Source organism: Dendrobium catenatum, unplaced genomic scaffold, assembly GCF_001605985.2.
Source record: "Dendrobium catenatum unplaced genomic scaffold, ASM160598v2 fragScaff_scaffold_343, whole genome shotgun sequence".
Taxonomy (NCBI): Eukaryota; Viridiplantae; Streptophyta; class Magnoliopsida; order Asparagales; family Orchidaceae; genus Dendrobium; species Dendrobium catenatum.
Genome location: NW_021318805.1, coordinates 185560 through 201586, shown reverse-complemented (window position 1 = coordinate 201586; position 16027 = coordinate 185560). Strand labels below are relative to the sequence as shown.

At 33.4% G+C, this 16027-nt stretch overlaps 1 protein-coding gene, 1 long non-coding RNA gene and 1 other non-coding gene across 3 annotated transcripts; all 3 read left to right on the top strand.

Moving 5' to 3' along the window:
• Positions 1-2024: 2024 nt before the first annotated feature.
• Positions 2025-2109, top strand: TRNAM-CAU. Its single transcript is given in 2 exon segments — positions 2025-2062; positions 2074-2109. It is a non-coding gene; the product is annotated as a tRNA-Met (tRNA).
• Positions 2110-4237: 2128 nt separating this feature from the next.
• Positions 4238-6074, top strand: LOC110104739 (protein HAIKU1). The gene has a single exon (XM_028693723.1). The coding sequence runs from the start codon at positions 4513-4515 to the stop codon at positions 5461-5463; it is 951 nt and encodes a 316-aa protein (XP_028549556.1). The 5' UTR covers positions 4238-4512; the 3' UTR covers positions 5464-6074.
• A 6625-nt stretch (positions 6075-12699) lies between these two features.
• Positions 12700-14179, top strand: LOC114579374. The gene is made up of 2 exons (XR_003700301.1): positions 12700-13227; positions 13931-14179. It is a non-coding gene; the product is annotated as an uncharacterized LOC114579374 (long non-coding RNA).
• Positions 14180-16027: the final 1848 nt, after the last annotated feature.

Genomic DNA, 16027 nt, shown 5'->3' with positions numbered 1-16027 from the left:
GAAAGTAATAAAATAAGTTATTTCAAATGGAGCATAAGCTTGTTTAAAGCATATGAACAATTTTTAGATATATATATTTTTAATTTAAAATAGTTTTCTAAAAAATTAACCTTATTATTTTATGTCATAATAAGGTTGTAATAAGGTTGGTACAACTAAATTTTTTTTTTAACCTCTTAGGAATCTATTTGATAGAACAATAATGGTAATCAATTTTATCCTTTAAAATGTAATTTCATATAATATTGTAATGGGACAAAATAGATTTTCCTCCATCAAAAGTGATATAAACATATATACTTTGAGGCACCTTCCTTTTATCATCTTTAACTATCTTTGTTCTTGATATGATGTAAGAGAATCTCATATATAATCATTGTTGTGGAACTCTGATAGATGAAACTCATATGGGAATTATATTGCCAACCTAATGTTATTTTATTATAAATTATTTACTATTCAATTTATCTTAATAATCCAAATTTTTAAGGGTCACAACAAGAGTAAAAGAAGGGTTGATATCATCATATTGCCCTTGGCATGAAGATCTCTTGAATCTTTTAAGGTTCTCCAAACATCTTATACCCTTATTTTTAGGCCCTTTGAGAATATGAATTTACACTTAATGTTAGTAGTGCATAAGAGTAAAAGATGGGAACGTCGTCGCGTCGAAAGAGCGAAGTCGAACAAGAACGAAGGATCTGAAGAAGCCTCTCGTGCAATCTTACACCTCCTGCGAAGCAATGAAGCCGAACAGCAACGACGCGAAGGAATTTTCCGTGGAGCGAATTTATAACCCGCTCAATATGAGCGGGTTTCTAATTCGCGCAAAACAACCCCTGTAATACACGCCTAATACTTCGGAGGCTTTTCTTTTGCTCCACTCAAAAATAATCGAACAACCAAATTTAGTAAATACATGTAATTATTTTACTTTACACTCCTAATTCAGACAACCAAACAGCCCCTTAATAACTTCGGTGGATACAACCTCCATTAAAGTGCGAAATAATGTCACTCTCAAGATTTTCAATAATTTGAGCATCACGATTAAGAAACAACTCAATTTCAGAGTTAAAAAAGACGCCACTCTCAATTTTTTTAATGATATTTGGCTTAATAACTATCTCTTATGAGGGGTTTGTGGTACAATGTGTTTCTCTTTAATCTACAAAAAAATTACCCTCAGTTATTATCATCATTTGTCATCGTCAACATATAAAAAAGCGTTGCACTTCATCCCTTACGTCTAACTGGTATAAGTATATTTTGTTCAAAAGTTACTCTCTTCGATTCTCTATATAGACTAGGATGATCGTCAAAGACTTCAAACTATTGGCAATCTTATGGTTGACGGTATTCATTCCCACTATTCATGCATTCTTTATAATAATAACGTTGAGTCTCATTTTCATTAGTTCTTCTCTTGCCTCTTATCTAAATAGTTGTTGATATATATATTGTAAAGTGATGAGCACTTCATCCTTGAGCCAATAATCCTTAAGTATTAATTTTTCCTCATCCTTCTCCTCATTATATTTAAAAGCTCTTTCTCTTCATCACTATCATATTTGTAATGTTGAGGTACTCTATTTTCTAAATTATATTATGATATTTGTTCACCATTTTATGTATTTTCTATATTATATTATCATTTTTTCTTTGCAGATCTAATTTTTATGTTATATTATTGAGTTGTGAAGTTTTGGTGCTCTGCGTCTTCTATGTGTAGAACTTCTTCAATCAAAATAGCAAACAAAATGAACTAAAATACATAAAATGGTGATCTCCATAGCTAAGCAATGCTTTTTCTTTGCAATCATGTGAAAAAAAAATGTTATTCAATTCACAATCAAAAGTCTAAAAAAATTGAATGAAAACCTGTAAAGTGAAAATTAATATAATATATGAAAAAATTTATGTTCTTTCAGATAATAATAATTAAAAAACTTCATAATTCAAATAAAATAATTTATCATAGAAAATGGAATAAGTAAATTATGAAACATGCTTCAATATCTGTCGGGGTGGTGGCGCAGTTGGCTAGCGCGTAGGTCTCATAGCTTCTGAGTTATCCTGAGGTCGAGAGTTCGAGCCTCTCTCACCCCATTCTTTTTGTTTTTTACGTAAGAGAATTCTCAAAGAAAAGAGTATGCGTAATTTTTTTTTTAATAAAGAATAATGGAATATAAATGAGTCTGATAATACTTATTTTTTTAATTCTTGAATTTATAATTATTAAATGATAACTAAGTCATTCATTTCAAAATAAAATTTATTATTTAAATATTATATTTCTTGCGTATGGATATTTAATTTTTTAACAAATAGCTAATTATAAATTAATTAAAATAATCTAAATGTTTAATTAATTTAGTCTTTTATATATAATAAAATGCCACTCTTAATTATCAATCGCAATTTATTATTTAGTTAAATATCTCTGAATTTTTCCTCTTATTTAAATACTTTTAATTAGGACTATAGTTTGGTTGATTAATAATTAAATTTTAAAATAACAACAACAATTGAAGATTAATTAACATAAATTTATATAATATAATATAAAATAAAATTTAAGGAAATAATAAAACTCAATGGTTAGACAAAAAAAAATCCGAATTGCAAAATCAAGAATTGCAAATATACCAAAATAAGTAGGATATGTAATTAAAATGTTGGCATTATATCCTTGAACAAACCAGCATAAGCAATGTAAAATCTTTGACATGGCAGCCATATTAATCTTATAGATTATAATTAATATTCACAATTAATGCGAATAAGATCTCATTAATTGTTCTACTCATAATTAGCTTCAACTGAGCTGGTCCGTTTGAATCCAAACTAATATATATATATATTTCTTTTAGGACATTTAGTTCTTCGATTTCATTATAACAATTTGCTTTTGAAATTTTTGTTTGCATGAAAAGTTCTTAGATAATTATCATAATATTCCATTCTTAAACTAGAAAGTTGGTTTAATAAGTAATATGAAAGTCGTCTCAAACGAAGACTTTAATTTTTATATATTTATTTTACAAATAATCAAATAGCATTAAAATAGCTATTTTACTTTTATTTATTTATTATTATTTTGTTTTTTAGCAAATCAAAATTTGGGATGTCAATATTTGACACGACTCGAAAATCCGACCCGAAAATTTTGGGTTATGGTCAACTCATTTCGCAAACGAGTCGGGTTCCAGGTTTTGACCCATTTGAAAAAACGAGTTCGGTCCGTGTCAACCCGTTAACCCGACATTGACCAAGACAGACTTGGAAACCCACATCACATCAAGCTCGCGAGCCATCCTCATTAACTCATGTAAGCTCTCGTCAAATCACGTCAAGCTCTCAACTCCTACATCGCTTCAAGTCATGTGTTACATCAGCTCCGTTGTCTGCAAGTCGTCCGCTGTCTGCGAAATAAGCTGTAGGTTTTTGCAACTTGCCGCTATCCTTAGGTTGACCCGCCATCCGCCACCACCTCGGCCGAGCCATCCGTCGAACCGCCATCTGGTATCCGAAGGTTGCCATAACCAAGCAGTTTGTCGTCTCTGCCGCCGCATCCATCGTCGCCACCATCCGCTCCGCCATCTGCAACCTTTGCCCTCACTGCTGCCTTCGCCATCTGCAACCTTTGCAGGTGATAGAGTTGACGTTGATGGCAGAAGCTGCAGATGGCGGAGGCTACAGATGGCGCCAGCCCACTATTGCCTCCTCCTCCTCCTCTATCACTGTCGTCTCCGCCATCCACTCCAGCCCATCATCAGCAGAGGTTGAAGATAAGCTCGTGACCCAGGTTGGCGGGTCGTGTCGGGTTGAACCGAGTCTGAAGCAGGTCAGGTTTGGGTCCGAAAAAGTGATAAGTTTGCAAAAACGAGTTGGTTTCGAGTCGGGCCATCTTGTGTTAGGTCAAATCCCCGAACCTTGCTCTTGATCCAATTTTGAGAGCTCTAACCAACATGCCTCCATATCCATTTGGATTCTCATCTCAATACGGTCTATTTGTTAACCCGCCAAACAAGTCGATAGCCAACTCATGTATACAACTTATGTTCAACACAGCACCAACCGCTAGCTCATTGATGATGATCTTTACGATTAGCAAACAAAACGATCCCCCAGTATGTACGATCAAAATCGCGTTGAACCATTTTGACGTCCTTCGCATGGGATCCTCAACAACCATATTTAAACATTTACCCCTACGCAAACCTGGTTCATCGGGACTTCCCTCACGAAACTCCTGGATCGAGTTCGTTAAGTCAAAACTCCGAACCTCCCTTCCGTGCTTTCGCCGCTCTTCTCTCCAGTTCTACATCTTCTGATTCAATCTTTTCAGTCTTGATCTATACTTTAGATCCGTTGCCCAATTCTGGAAACCCTCTTCCTCTCTTTCCCTTTGCCGGAGAGAAGAAGAGGAGATTGTTTTGTTTCGTTCAGATTCGATTCGATTCGATTCGAATCCATTTTGTTTTCCATTCATCTGGTGATTTCGGAGAGATGGATCAAAACTCGAGGAGCCATCACCAGCATCACCTTGGTGTAAACAAGCTAGGAAAGAGCATTCGCAAGAGCCCTCTTCATCAACACAACTTCCAGAAGATTCAGCCGTCGGCGGGTGCGACGCTGCCGCCACCGCCGCCGCAGCCCCAGGTTTACAATATCAGCAAAAGCGATTTTCGAAGCATCGTGCAGCAGCTCACTGGAAGCCCCGCCCGGGATCCTGCTGGCGCCGTAAACATTCCTGCGCAGGCACGGCCGCCGCAGCCCAAAGCCCCCAGCTCGCGGCTCATGAAGATTAGGCCGCCGCCGCTCACACCGATCTCCCGACCGCCGCCGCTACCTTTGCAGAATTTGGCGCCGGATCAAAACCCTAACCCGAATCTCAATCCGAATCCTGGCTACTACCCACGGCCAGCGCCTTCTCCGACTCCCCATATGGGTGTTGCCTGGGCTGATTCGCCGGTTTCCGCATACATGAGGTACCTCGAGAGTTCCCTTCTCAGCTCAGATAGCTCTAGGCGTACCCCCGCGCAAGGATTCTTGCCAGCCGGTGTTCCCTTTCCCTCGCTGAGGGGAAACCCTCCTCCTTCTGCCACTTCCTTGCCGGCTTCCATGCAGCCAGGGCTGCTTCCGTCTCCCGGATCACAATTCCCACCGCTGTCGCCGGGATCTCAGTTCCCCTTAACGTCTCCAAACTCGATGTTACCATTGCCGTCTCCAAGCTCATTTTTGAATCTTCTATCACCAAAATCGCCCTACCCACTGCTTTCTCCGGGGTTTCAGCATCCGCAACCTTTTACACCTAATTTCTCTTTCTCACCAATGCCCCAGTCGGGAATATTGGGGCCAAGGCCTGGGTCTCAGCCACCGCACTCTCCGAGTTTATTGTTCCCACCTTCACCCTCTGGTTTCCTACCTCAGCTGAGCCCTAGATGGAGGGAGATGTAGCATTTTCTTATACGCTGAAGACGTGAAAAGTACATGGTGCGGTCTGGCTGTCCTTTCCTCATTCCCTATACTCTCATTTTTTTGCTGAGCCTGAGTTTCTTTCTGTATCATCAACGCTTGGAGACGCAATCAACTGTGATTGAGTTCTGCTATGACCATAAAACAAAACGAATTACCGGATAAATTGGAATAAGAAAGGTTTAGCCTTTTTCCTCAAGATACAGTAGAGTTGTCGTTTAAGGGGATGAGGCGGACGGAGGCATGGCTGAGACAAGGTTTGTGCAGCTCAATCAATCACTTTGTAGCTTCTTGACTTTTTTAATCCTAGTGCAAAATACTTGTTAGTTAATTGAATAAGCTTATTGATTTTATTTGGACGAGAATTTTTTAGATGATAGTAGTTGTGCTTTGTATTTTCCTGAAAGGTTTATTTGTTCTGTATGTATTTTGCTTAAAGCCTTGAATTTCATTCATGAATTCTTTATAAGCTTTTGTATTACCAGGCACAAGTTATTGTGGGGAACATAATCATTCATGTTTTTCCTTTTTACAGACAAAATATAGCAGAATTGCTCTTCTTTGTCAATGTGAATATAACAGTTAATTGCCAATCTTTACAATCTCAACATGTTGATGACTTTTTTCATCTGCTGAGTGCGGATTGCATTCCTAAAATCATTCTTTGGAAGATTGATTTGAAATATTGACTTTTGTGATCCATAAATTCTAAGTCCTGAGAGCTTTAATGCTGTTATTGCATCAGAAAGAGGAAAGTTATTATGCACGGATAAATATATTATGCCATTTTTTGTTTGAAAATACACATTGCAGCGCCCATTGGTTTTCTGACTTCTTAAACTAAATCATGGTCCATTTTCTTGGTATTGTTTTTATGTCCATAGATACTGCTTATTATTAACTTCACTAGTTTTCTAGTTACTGAATTACTACTTTTACTTCTGTAAGAGCTTGTCCTTGATGTTAGCCCTCTTTAATATTTCTTTTAGTTATAACATTGCATTAAGTATTGTTCAGCAGTCATCATGAACTTTACTAGGTAAAAAGAGGCAAGATTTTTATAAATTTTGTATATTTCCCTTTGTTGAATTACCATTGAAGTTGATGCCACATTGTAAGAGAACATGGCTTTATTCTTTATGCTGGGCAAATGACTGTAAAGTGATCATTTGAAGGGACATTATCATGAAAGGGAGTCTAGAGGCTTAGGGGTGTGAATAGTGGACTATGTCAAAGTCATCATTAGTGATATTATTAAGAGGCTCTTGCATACTAGTTAATTCCTTATTAGTAACTAAAAATTAGAATTTACCAACAACAACATCAAGCCTTTATCCCACTAAAAATTTAGAATTTACCAAATCTATTCAATGTTTAAAATATGGAAAGTTTTGAACTTTTAATGAATAGAAGATTGCATGTTCTTGTTTCCAAATATAAAATAAGGCATATTTTTGTAAACTAAGGATAAGTTAAAAAACTGGATCTGTAAGTTTATAACTCTTCAAGTTTGAAACATAGTTAAGCCATCTGATAGCTTAAAAAGATAAGCTGTTATAACTGCTGAAGTTGTTTGATTTTTTTTTTATAACTTTGGCTTAAACATAGGCTTAAGTCATAAGTTGGAGCTATTGTGAATTATAAAATAATTACAAAAATACAACATATATCTTAGTTTATTTGATAAATTAATTTAAAAATTAATTATTTTATCTATAGAGAAACCTTCCTGATCAATCACTTGTCTATGGTTGATCCTTCCCAACCCAAGTTAATAAAAACAACTTGTCAATCAAATGAAGCTGTTATCATTATATTTTTCCTTGTGAACTCCTTCCCATTATGATACCTACTTTGTTTTTTTTCTGGTTAGCAATTGATGGTACATGAGTGCCATTGATGGCACCAATAGTATCGTTGAAGTCTGAATAAAAAATTAAGTTGTTGTGAGCATAGAGATGACAAGGTTTAGTGCCAAACTGTACTGAATATACTCACCACTAAATGGTATAAGACATGAAGATATCTATTTTGATGCGAGCCTGCAATTAAGTTAGGAGGAATGTATTTATATATGTTAAGTGTGAACAAAAGCATAAAAATGGTAGTTCTTTAGTGTGAGCTCGGGAAGAACTTGCAAGATTTTATTATTGCAATTCATTTTCTTGCTTATTTTATTTATAAATGCAGCCTCATCGTTGCATTATTGTAATCTTCATCCTTACATGGTTGCAACCTCATTGTTACATTGTCACATTTCATTCATTTTTATTTTTATTTTTTGAACAAAATCATTTTTTTTCTCTCCATTGACAGTAGTAATAGTATCCACATATCTTCTATTTTGGATTCTGATGAAATTGAGAGATTAAATTTAAATCTAATAGGAGAATTGTAAAACATCATTTTAACATAGCGATTGAATGAAAATAATTATCTGAAGTGGTCATGATTGGTTCAAATGTTCTTAAAGAGAAGAAGAACATTTAGGCCTTTTATGAGGTCTAAAAAGACAAAAAAACTTGCTAGAAGCACCTAAAAAAAATATCTGCAATAAATATTTATACTCTTTATATCATTATTAGGTATTACCTTATCTTCCATCTCCTTGAAAGTCTCATAGATGTCTATTTATATCTCTTGCATCAGTGATTATCTCCTCTTCTCATGCCTTAAAAGTCTCAGAGATGTCCAGTTATAGCTTATGCATCATTAATTTGTAAGTTAAAGATTATATGCAATCTCTTCTCTTGAATTCATTTCATATCCCTCTTATTTTGGCAATACTACAATAACAAAAACAAGCTTTTATCCCACTATGTGGGGTCAGCTGCATGAATCATTTTTCTCCATTGTGTTCTGTTAAGGTCAAATTCTCATCTAAATCTAATAAAGAAATATCATTTCTAATATTTTTCTAACCAAGTCTTTTTAGGTCTACCTCTACCTTTCTTAATATAAGTTAAATCTAATACATATACTTTCCTAACCGGGTCATCAGAAGGCAGCCATTTTATGTGGCAATAAAAAAACTAATTAAAATCGATGGATCCTTTAAGGACCTTAACTACTATGGTTGAACAAAGAGATTTTCTTATAAATAAATCCCTCACTTTCTGAAATATCATCCATATACATCAAGAAAATTCCATACAACCCTCAATTTTATCTCTCTTCTCATAAACCGTAGGTCCAATAAAGAAAAATATTAGTTTCAACACCTATGCCTAGGCCACCCATTATTTATTTATTTTTAAATTATATTTCTTTCATTATTCAACAAAATAAATTCTAGGGAATTTCATTATTAAACCAAAATTGATTGAATTACCATCTTTCTCATATTTTTTAACACGATTAAAAAGAAAATTGGTGTTGAAATTAAAAAATTTAACATGGTTAAAGTGTTATCTTTATTTATGGACTTCCCGAAAATAAAAGACAACTTGATTCTCAAGAAATTAAATGTATTTTTATTAGCTATGCTCTTATATGAAAAAGGTACAAAATCTATCTTTCCATAAGAAAAGGGAATGCATCCACTGATTTCACTTTAAATGAAAAGGATCACTATGTTATTTCTACTTATCGTAATGAAGAAATATCATTTGCGAATAACTTTTTCCCAAATTATCCTTCTTTACCCCTTGTCTCAACAACAAAAAAAAACTCTATTTAAGAACTAGCAACTTCTATCGAAACTGTGTGATGCCCCATAATCTTATTTGAAAGAATTATTTTTTTATTTTTTTAATTTGCACAACCAAAGCTATCCAATTTCTTTTATCAATCTAAATAACAACAAAAATAAATTTATAGATTAAAACATCAATATATACATCTGTATTCATTTCCCAAAAATCATACACGTTCTTTAAGATTTATACAATCATATCATAACTTTTATGTCTTGAATACCAAAGAAGAACTAAGATAAGAAGAACCCGACCTAAAGGAATCTTGATCTGATCAATATCACAAAATTGATCCTCTGTTCTAACCTGAAAATATTTAACCACATATAATGAACTTAAAAGCTAGTAGGTCACCAAAACCTACAACTAAACTCAACACAAGATAAAGGAGCAATATGCATATTAACAGTTAAATCATAACAGTAGCATTCACATGATCATAGGGCAATACAATAGAGAAATCTTTATGTCAGTACAATTATCAAATCACTAAAGAAATCAACATATCAATACTACAATCAATAGAGAAATCATATAAAATATCAAATTAAAACATTGAAAATGACTATCAAAATTATGTTAATACAGTAAAATCATATAAAAATAACTGTATACATATATCACATGCTCAGAAATATCATATCAGTGTTAAGCAAGTGTTAGTGTCCAGTACACATGCTCAATATATATCTCGTGATTAGTATATTAATAATAGTAGAATAGTTGTAACATCAACATCATGGGCGGAAGTAACAATAAAGTCATATAGTGGCAGTGATTTAGTAGCATGCATTCTAATAATCATATTAAACAAGTAAATGTCATGTATATAGTGATGTTTTTCCGGTATCAGTATCAATCTCATGATAGATCAGTCCAGCCGGGCTAGAACTGGGGCCGGGCTGTTTTACAGCGGGTGCGGGACAACTGTTTCGCCCAACCAACAAATCAAGCTCGTGGGCTCACGACGTGAAAGCTAAAGAGGGGATTAGGCAAGAGGAGGGGGTGACTGACTGATGGGGCCCACGACTGAAATTGAGAAGCTTGTTTTGGCATGATGGAGGGGGCGGCTCATTGAAGGAGATCCCTTACCTGAAGTAGAATTTTGGTTTTGGCAAGATGGAGGGGGGCGGCTGATTTGGGATCCTGGGGGCTGATTTTTGTGATGGCTTTAAATAAGAGAGAAATGATAAAGTTAGAGTTATGCTATTGTTTTATGAGAGTTATGTTTTTCTTAGTGTTTTGGTGCTTGGTCTCTAGCGGTGTCTTGAGACTTAGGAGAGATCGATCATCCTCTCGAATTGAGAATCAATTGTATCTTGCTTCTTGTTATTTGTTTTCCTAGCAATAAATATGTTTGTGTTGAATTCATCTTGTTTGTGGGCTGTTTTTGATACCAAGGCAAATCATATAAGTAACCCGTTGGCTTAGTAAACAGGGTTGTCACTTTTTGCCCGTTGGCATAATAATCATATCCTTATAACTCCCAATCATTATCACATGAATCAATAGAGGGTATCACCGAATTATTGTATTTAAAGAAAATTCTGTCTGCCCACCATTCTATACAGGTCAATTAGTCTCTAGCCAAAGTCAGTGAATAATCAGTCTTTACTCATTCCCCCCGCCCCCCCACGCATATTATTATCACAATATTCTAACAGTAATAGCGATCAGCTATTATTCGATCAGATATCCTCATTCATTTACAATACATTGCAGTAAATAAAATATAATTAATCTTAATTCAGAAAGTGTTAAAATGTCCTAATGTTAGGCAATAAAAAAACCTTGTTGAACAAACATTCATATTTTCAAAAATTAACAAAATTAATAGGGATTGAATATAACAACATTCTGAATTTTTTATTGAACTAAAGCATTATTTTTATATGTTAAAATAAAATTCAGAGTAGACAAAAATTGCAACTTTTTCAAAATAATATGGCGAAAAATCTCAAATAAATATTTAAAACGTTCATAATCTCGATCTCTATAACATATAAAAAGTTATGCAGTAAAGTTTTACCAATACTAAATTATCCTCATTTTTTTATAACGAAAATACAATTTTGATCAAAAAAAGACAAAAATATGAAATTATTGAAATCAGAAATATGGTAAATGTTCCTTACAACGAGGCGAGCAAATCTCTCAACTTATACGGGCTCCAAACCCTAGGATTTCCTTTCTCTCTCATCTTTTTCTCTCTAATTCTCCCTAAGCCTTCTTTGTTAGCCAAATCATAAAGAAAAAAAAAAGATCAATAAAAGTTATATAATGGTTTAAGATATTTATAATAATATTAATATAACTATTTAATTTAGTCAAATTTTCAATATAAAATTCATATAAATTTTTTTGGGCTTTAAAATTATAGAAAAGTATTCATAAAATAAATCATTTTATTTAGAAATTATTGATGAAATCGGTTTGCAAAATAAACACCTAATGATCTCAAAATCTTATTTTGTACCAATAGGTATCATTTTCTTAAGGATTTTCACCGGTGTCCAAAAATTATGAAAAAATTTGTATAATTAAAACACAATAATTTCTATCATATTACGAAGACGATTTTTAAATTTAACTCATAACAACTCTAGAAAAAAAAAAAATTTAACAAAGTCAAAATATGAGCTATTATAAATTGAGCCTATAATAGAGTCACTTTCACTTAGACATGATAGGTTTATTAAAAAAAGACATCTTCATCCACGCAAATCCAATTAGCCGAATCAATCCCTATCACTGAATCTGTTGAGGGTTCAATTAAGCTTAGAAATAAAGGTACAATGATTTTCACTAAACATCCCTTGCTTAATTTAATCATACAAAGATTTTTGTCATAATTACCATTTTTTCCTTACAAATTTGCATACTATTTATATCTTTAAAACAACCTCTAAAACTTTAAATAATGTGAATTGAAATAATTCTATGAGGGAAGAAATGAAAATCTTTCAAAATAATAAAATATGAAAATTGGTAAAATTATTAAAAGGAAAGAAATTGGTCGGACGCAGATGAAAAAATATATATTTGACGATTCACTAGAAAGAAATAAAGCTTGAATATTAACCAAAAGCCACATTCTAAAATATGAGATAAATTATCTTGAAAATTTTACTCTAGTTGCTAAAATAAACACAGTCAAACTTCTCTTATCTTTAGCAACTAATAAGGATTGTAAAAAAGACTTGAAAGAAGTGAAAGCCTAAAAGAAAATATTGCTCCAAGAATTCAATGTTAAAGAATTAGGCAAGCTGAAGTACTTTACTAACATTGAAGTTGCACACTCTCGACATGGAATATCCATATCATAATAAAAATACATATACAGCTGAACAATTTATTGATATTTTCTGCAATAGATTATCAGGTACATAGCTCATCTTGGTCTGTTCGTTGGGAGCTTAGGCTACCAACTAAGAGATCTTCGTTTCGAGTCTTGTATATGCGTTGTGTGTCTGAATCTGCCTTAATTGGCCTAAATGTCTCAACAACAACATGTCTCAAAAAAAAAAAATAAAAGAGATTATCAGGAACAATCTCTTAGGGTCAACCTTGAAATGCTTGCATAATTTTCACCATCTAGGACCCACACTCATGGTTATTATTACATATCTCGTTGAGAGTATGAGAGCGAGTTCTTGAGCAATATTCTGCAAATAGAAGGCTAGTAATTGTAGAACCAGTAAATTGAAAGTGCAATAAAGAAAGTAGAGCAATATAATGCAGCTGAATTTTAAAATGATTCTGCACAAACTGTCTATGTTTACTCCTCCAGCTCTTCTCTCGCACAAAGCCGACAGAGAGGGCTCGTATAAATTCCTCTTTTGCTTTATTGGGGTAAGGAGAGCTCGTTCTTCCAGGAAAGGGCACCTCTCTGAGTTCTCTGTTTAACTTGGGCTGTATAAGCAGCTCTTAGCCAAGGAAACACGCAACTCTGTGTATGTAAGAAATTTACAATGAAGTGCTCTGAAGGTGAAAAGAGAGGAGAACTTTAGCTTAATGAAGGCTTATGACACTTTGAAGATGCGAATGTGAGGTATTTCTTCATTCTTCTAATATATTCATAATTAGAAATGTTTTTTTTTCTATTTTTTATTATTTCTTTCCTATGTTATCGTTATCGCATGTTTTTTCTCATGTATAGGCACCTGTATTACAACAACAATAATATCAAGCCTTTATCCCACTAGATGAGATCAGTTACATGAATCTTTTTTCTACACTTGTCTTTTTTATTAGTCAAATTCTTATTTAAATCTACTAAAAAAAGTCATTTCTAATATTTTCTAAGTTTTCTTAGGTCTACCTCTATTTTACATGCACCTGCAGTAGTTTAGAAATAAATCAAGGCAATTTATTTGATTCAACATTTATTTGATATCAAAGCAAGGTTAAATCTGTGCCTTAGTGATCACTCATCACTATTTAGTGTGCCAAATCAAGCTAATGAGATTGAATCTAAAAAGTATGACAAAAAAAAATGACAGTTATTAGTATGGCCAAATTAATTCAGATTTGATGAGTTAAGGGCGGCTTTTTTACTGTTTAAAACAGCTTTCTTGTAAATTTTTTACTAGAAAGTCATTTTAAGCAGTAAAAAAGCCGTCTCAAACGAAGCGCCTAAATTGGACACCCGAAAACTTTTAAAATTAAAATGAACATACCTAAACAAGTCTATTGATCTTGCTTAAACTTTAGAATGATTTATCACTAAAAGCTTTTGTTTCCATTTTCGGCAGTTTCCTATGGTGCTGGAAACCGTTCTTGCTGGTAAATTGATAAAAATCATGAAGACAGTGCGGTAAGTTCTTCGCATCTGTGTTATTTTAGCGAGTATTTACAGACTTTACGAACTTTTTTGTTTTGGTCATGCAGCTCTTTGTTTTGTTCCTTTACCTTTGCTTTGAAATTTGAACGATTCAACTAAAATCTCTGCAACTCTTAAGAACAATAATCATTTATAGGAGCTGCTCTGCTGCATTATATTATAGTTACAGTCGACTAAGTCCCATTACATTGTCATTTAGTCATTTTTCTATCCGTCAGTGGGTTCTTCGAAGGATTAATTGGTGATTGTTTTATGATTTATGATTTTTTTATTCGATAAGACTTAGTTGAATCTGACTTTTATCGAACTTTATTGTTTGCTGCGGAAGGAACAAAAATCTTTCATTTCCTTCTGTCTTTTCAATGAAAACTTGGTTTTTCGTTCATTATGCTTCATGTTATCTTTTTGTTCTTGAAAGATTTGATTTTACTTATTATTGCATATTAGAATATTTATGTCTTTATGATATAAGAGATAGTACATTTAATATTTTATTTTTTTATGAAGATCCAACATACATACATATAAGTAGGACTGCAAACGAATCGAGCCGAGCTGAGTATGTGCGTGTTCATGTTTGAGTTCGTTTATTATCGGCTTGTTCAAGTTGGGTTCGAGTAGCTTTGTTCGTTTAAATTAATGGGGGTTTATTTTCAGTTCATTCATGTTTATTGAGCTTTAAACAAACTAGTCTTATCGAGCTATAAACTAGCTCTACTTGTAGGTGTACATTAACTTAACAAATGAGCCTTGTCGAGCCTTCTAACAAATAATTACATTGAATATGTTCGTGATTAGATCTAGAGAAAAATTTTAAACTATCAAACAATCTCGTTCACGAACATATATAATGAGTATTCTTGAGCTACAAAATGAGCTCATTCACGAACAAATAAATTATGATTCATCTTATATTTGTTCATAGAGCGAGTTGTTCATGATTTTAGGGGGATACAAGAAATAAAAATAAATTATTAAACTATTTTAGCCATGATTAGTAAGCATGAAACGATACTGTTCATGAACATAAATGAATCGAACGCCAAGTTGTTCAAGCTCGTTTTTTTATATAGAGAGTATTTATCAAAAGTGTTCAAGCTCGTTCATTTATCTTATCAAAGGAATATAAACGAGCTCTTTTCAAGCCGAGTCACAAGTAGCTTGTCGAACGTTCGGTCCATTTGCAGCCCTACATATAAGGAGTTGCAAGAGACATTAGTGTTAACATGAAAATTTTAAAATGGGAAAAACTAAGGTGTTTGATTTAGTTGAAATGATTTTAGTAGTGTTTATTGTTGGTCACAAAGGAATTTCTCTTATAATTGGAGAAGACGTTGATACAATATAGTTGATACTAATTGTAGATGATTCATTTTGTGGTGAAATTTGTAAGAGTCTTTAAGTCGTAGATCAATGATTAAGAGGTCTAATATAAATTTTTGTTTTGATATTGAAAGTCAGAATTAATGTTAACATCGTGCATCAGCCTTATAAGAAATGATGTGCATCAATTTTGGTTGTGAAAAAAAAATGGATGGGTGTTAGTCTTTATGACGACAACGTGCGTCAACATTTTTGGCGATGATTAGTGACAAAGTCAGCGAATGTTAGCATTGGAGTTAGCAATGTGCATCAACTTTATTATAAGCGATGGCATGCTTCAATGCTATTTGCAACAAAAAAACGTTCAAGTCAATGGTTTTCATTTTAGTTGGGAGATGATGATCGGGAAATCATAGTCGGGCAATGGCGATGGTTGGAGGGAGGCTATCTGGGTGATACTTGTTAGATAATCATAGTCGAGCAATGGTGATCTTAGAACAGTAGACGATGGTTGCATGACCGTACTCGACCAAATGTGATTGCAGAATTGTAGCGAGGGAGAATCAGAAATATGTTTTTTGCCTTTTATTTGAGTTTTTTTTTATTTACTTTAATATTAAAAAAATGTGAGATGTAATATAGTAAAAAAAATACAATTTCTTGCTTATAAAAATATAAGAATGTA

Coding starts and splice junctions, on each gene's coding strand:
- LOC110104739 (XM_028693723.1), top strand. CDS start 4,513: ATGGATCAAAACTCGAGGAGCCATCACCAGCATCACCTTGGTGTAAAC.